The 2983-nt window shown below is 42.5% G+C and overlaps 1 protein-coding gene across 1 annotated transcript; it reads left to right on the top strand.

Moving 5' to 3' along the window:
- The first annotated feature begins 2198 nt into the window (after positions 1-2198).
- On the top strand, positions 2199-2558 carry TAL2 (TAL bHLH transcription factor 2). Its single transcript, XM_043981692.1, has one exon. The coding sequence runs from the start codon at positions 2199-2201 to the stop codon at positions 2556-2558; it is 360 nt and encodes a 119-aa protein (XP_043837627.1).
- Positions 2559-2983: the final 425 nt, after the last annotated feature.

A 2983-nucleotide genomic window follows, 5' to 3' on the forward strand; every position in this document is an offset into this window, starting at 1 on the left:
GGGCATTGGACCTATCAGAAATAATTCAGCATCATGAGTAGTTCATCAAATTAAGAGATGGGAGACCTAGGTTCATGTTGTTACTGACTTAATTCTGTGATCCTGGGTAAGTTACTTAACCTCCTTCTCTGGGCTTCTGTGTTCTCACATGAAAAGTAGCAATTATAATCCCTGTCCCAAAGGATTTTTGATGGGGTGTGGAGGGGAGGGTCCAGACCTGTGACTTCATTACGGTAGAACTCTGTTTGTGGGAATTCTTTCCACTGATACCACTCTTCTATACTGTGCCTTAGAGTTGCCTGAGGCACTGAGAAATTAAGTGATGTGAATAGTTAAAAGTAAAAATATGTTTCTTGCATCACAATTCATGATTATGGAAGGGTATAAAGGATGATATATTATGAAGTCAGGCTGCATCCAAATGACTGATTCCCATAGCCATGTGACTCTGGAGTCACACCAGACCACCAGTGTTAACCCAGAAAGCGATATGACCCCTGTGGGCCCTGCAGAAGCTTCTGTAACAGGGTATTCTTTAAAAAAAATTTTTTTAAGTGAGGCAATTGAGGTAAAGTGACTTACCCAGGGTCACACAGCTAGTAAGTGTTAAGTGTCTGAGGTCGGATTTGAACTCAGGTACTCCTGACTCCAGGGCCTGTGCTCTATCCACTGCACCACCTAGCTGTCCCTAAAAAAAATTTTAAATTAGTTTTCCCCATTTAATTTTAGTTTCAGTTTTGAATTCTTTCCCCTGCTCCTCTCTTTCCCCTACCCCTTGAGAAGGCAAGAAAAACAAAACTATTTGTATACCAAATGGTCATTCCTCAATCTCCTTTTATGCCCATTACATTGCCAAGAAAACCTTATACCTTGAAATATCCTATTCTTAGCACGGAGGAATTGCTACAGACTAAAAGCAAAAGAGAAAGGAGGAGTATAATGGTGCTTTGTTGAGTGTCTGCCTTCCCCTATCCAGTGCTATAGGTTTCAGATATATGCACTGAGTACAATGAAGCCCTACTCTATGAAATCTCCTTTTATCACCCCCCTTTGTTTTCTTAATTCTTCAAAAAAATCCACAATTTTATCAATGTCTTTATCCCTTTCATCATTACAAATTGCAATCTCGGGGCAGCTAGGTGGCACAGTGGATAGAGCACCGGTCCTGGATTCAGGAGGACCTGATTTCAAATCCGGCCTCAGACACTTAACGCTTACTAGCTGTGTAACCCTGGGCAAGTCACTTAACCCCAATTGCCTCACCCCCCCAAAAAAACCCCCCAAACCCCAAATTGCAATCTCCCCATGTTTTGTTAGTTTTTCTAGCAAAAAAAGGAAGAAAGAAAAAATAAACCAAAACACTGTAATCTAGCCTTTCTTCTAATAACTAGGTATTGGTGAGGCACATAGTATTCTTTTTTTTTTTCAGGGCAATGAGGGTTAAGTGACTTGCCCAGGGTCACACAGCTAGTGTCAAGTGTCTGAGGCTGGATTTGAACTCAGGTCCTCCTGAATCCAGGGCCAGTGCTTTATCCACTGTGCTTTATCCACCCATATAGTATTGTTAAGTAGAAGAGTCGCATGATCCAAGTGGTGAGTTAGGGAGATTATGTGGGGCAGCAGAAACATGAAGGATGAGCAAAATAGAGGAGAAACTACAGTTAGAAAGACCATTTAGTAGGCCGTTAATGATAGTCTAGGCAGTAAAAGATGAAGGCTAAATTAGATTTTTGGCAGTTGGTGTTGTAAGTAGAGAAGAGATTCAAGAGATACTGATGAGGCAGGTCTTGGAGATGGACAGGATATGTGTGTGGGAAGGGGAACTAGTGAAGGAGAGGAAAGAGTTGAGAGGATTTCAAGGTCAGAGACTAAGTGACTAGAAGGAGGGTGGCGCCATTAACAGAAATAGGGAAGTTAGGGGAAGGAGCAGGTTTTAGGGAGCAGATGAACTGAGTTTGAGAACCTGAGTTTCAGGTACTGAGAGGTCATGTAGGTAGAGGTATCAGTCAGGCATTAGGAGCTCTTGGAAACCATTGGGAATTAAGGGTCTACTAAGGAGCCAGTGTTGTCTTGGAGCAGCAATGAATCCAATCATGCCAGGTAGATTGGGGGATAGCACAACTTCCCTACAGGACTGCAGGCCTCTTGCTTGGTTCTCCTGGTCTATCTTTTTTTTTTCCTACCCCAGGGAATCAAAGATGGCCAGGAAGATCCTCACAAACACCAGGGAGAGGTGGAGGCAGCAAAATGTCAACAATGCCTTTGCCAGACTGAGGAAGCTCATCCCTACTCACCCTCCAGATAAAAAGCTGAGCAAGAATGAAACCCTTCGACTAGCAATGAGGTACATCAACTTCCTGGCCACCGTCCTGGGGGAGCAAGGCCTGCCGCCTACAGGAGTGGCACCTCATGGGAGCGTCTTGGGACTATTCCAGCAAGTGCCCTGCTTGCCGAGCCTAGAGGACATGACTCCCCTTGGAGACTCTAGGGCTTCCTCACTGGAGGCAGACAGCCACCTCACAGAGTGTTGGCCAGAATCTTCAGTTACAGAGCACTGATCAGGGAGATGTAGTCTGTGTTTTCCTACCCCCCTCTACCTCTTTCGCTCCCCGAAGCAACCTATTGTTCAGTAGCCTTATTTTGCTCCATAGTTCATTTCATGAATAAATTGTAAGATATGATACTACACAAGCATAATATTTATTGATAACCTTGATTATGTAAATCTAGTTTTCATTTTTGCAAGAGTTCCTTTTAACCTAGAAACTTCAAACTTTAAGAAAGAAAATGATAATTGTATTCCAATATAATTGTTTTCCTTTGTAATCCTATGTATTTCATTTTATGAATTTAAAACATTATTTGGATAAAGGGTTCATAGGCTTCACTAGTTTGCCAGTGTGGTTCATGAACCAAAAAAGGTTAAGAAATCCTGATTTAAGAGGGGGAAAAATGATTCACTTGTCCAGTGGTTTAGAGAGAT

The sequence above is a fragment of the Dromiciops gliroides genome, chromosome 1 (assembly GCF_019393635.1).
Source record: "Dromiciops gliroides isolate mDroGli1 chromosome 1, mDroGli1.pri, whole genome shotgun sequence".
NCBI classification, from domain to species: domain Eukaryota; kingdom Metazoa; phylum Chordata; class Mammalia; order Microbiotheria; family Microbiotheriidae; genus Dromiciops; species Dromiciops gliroides.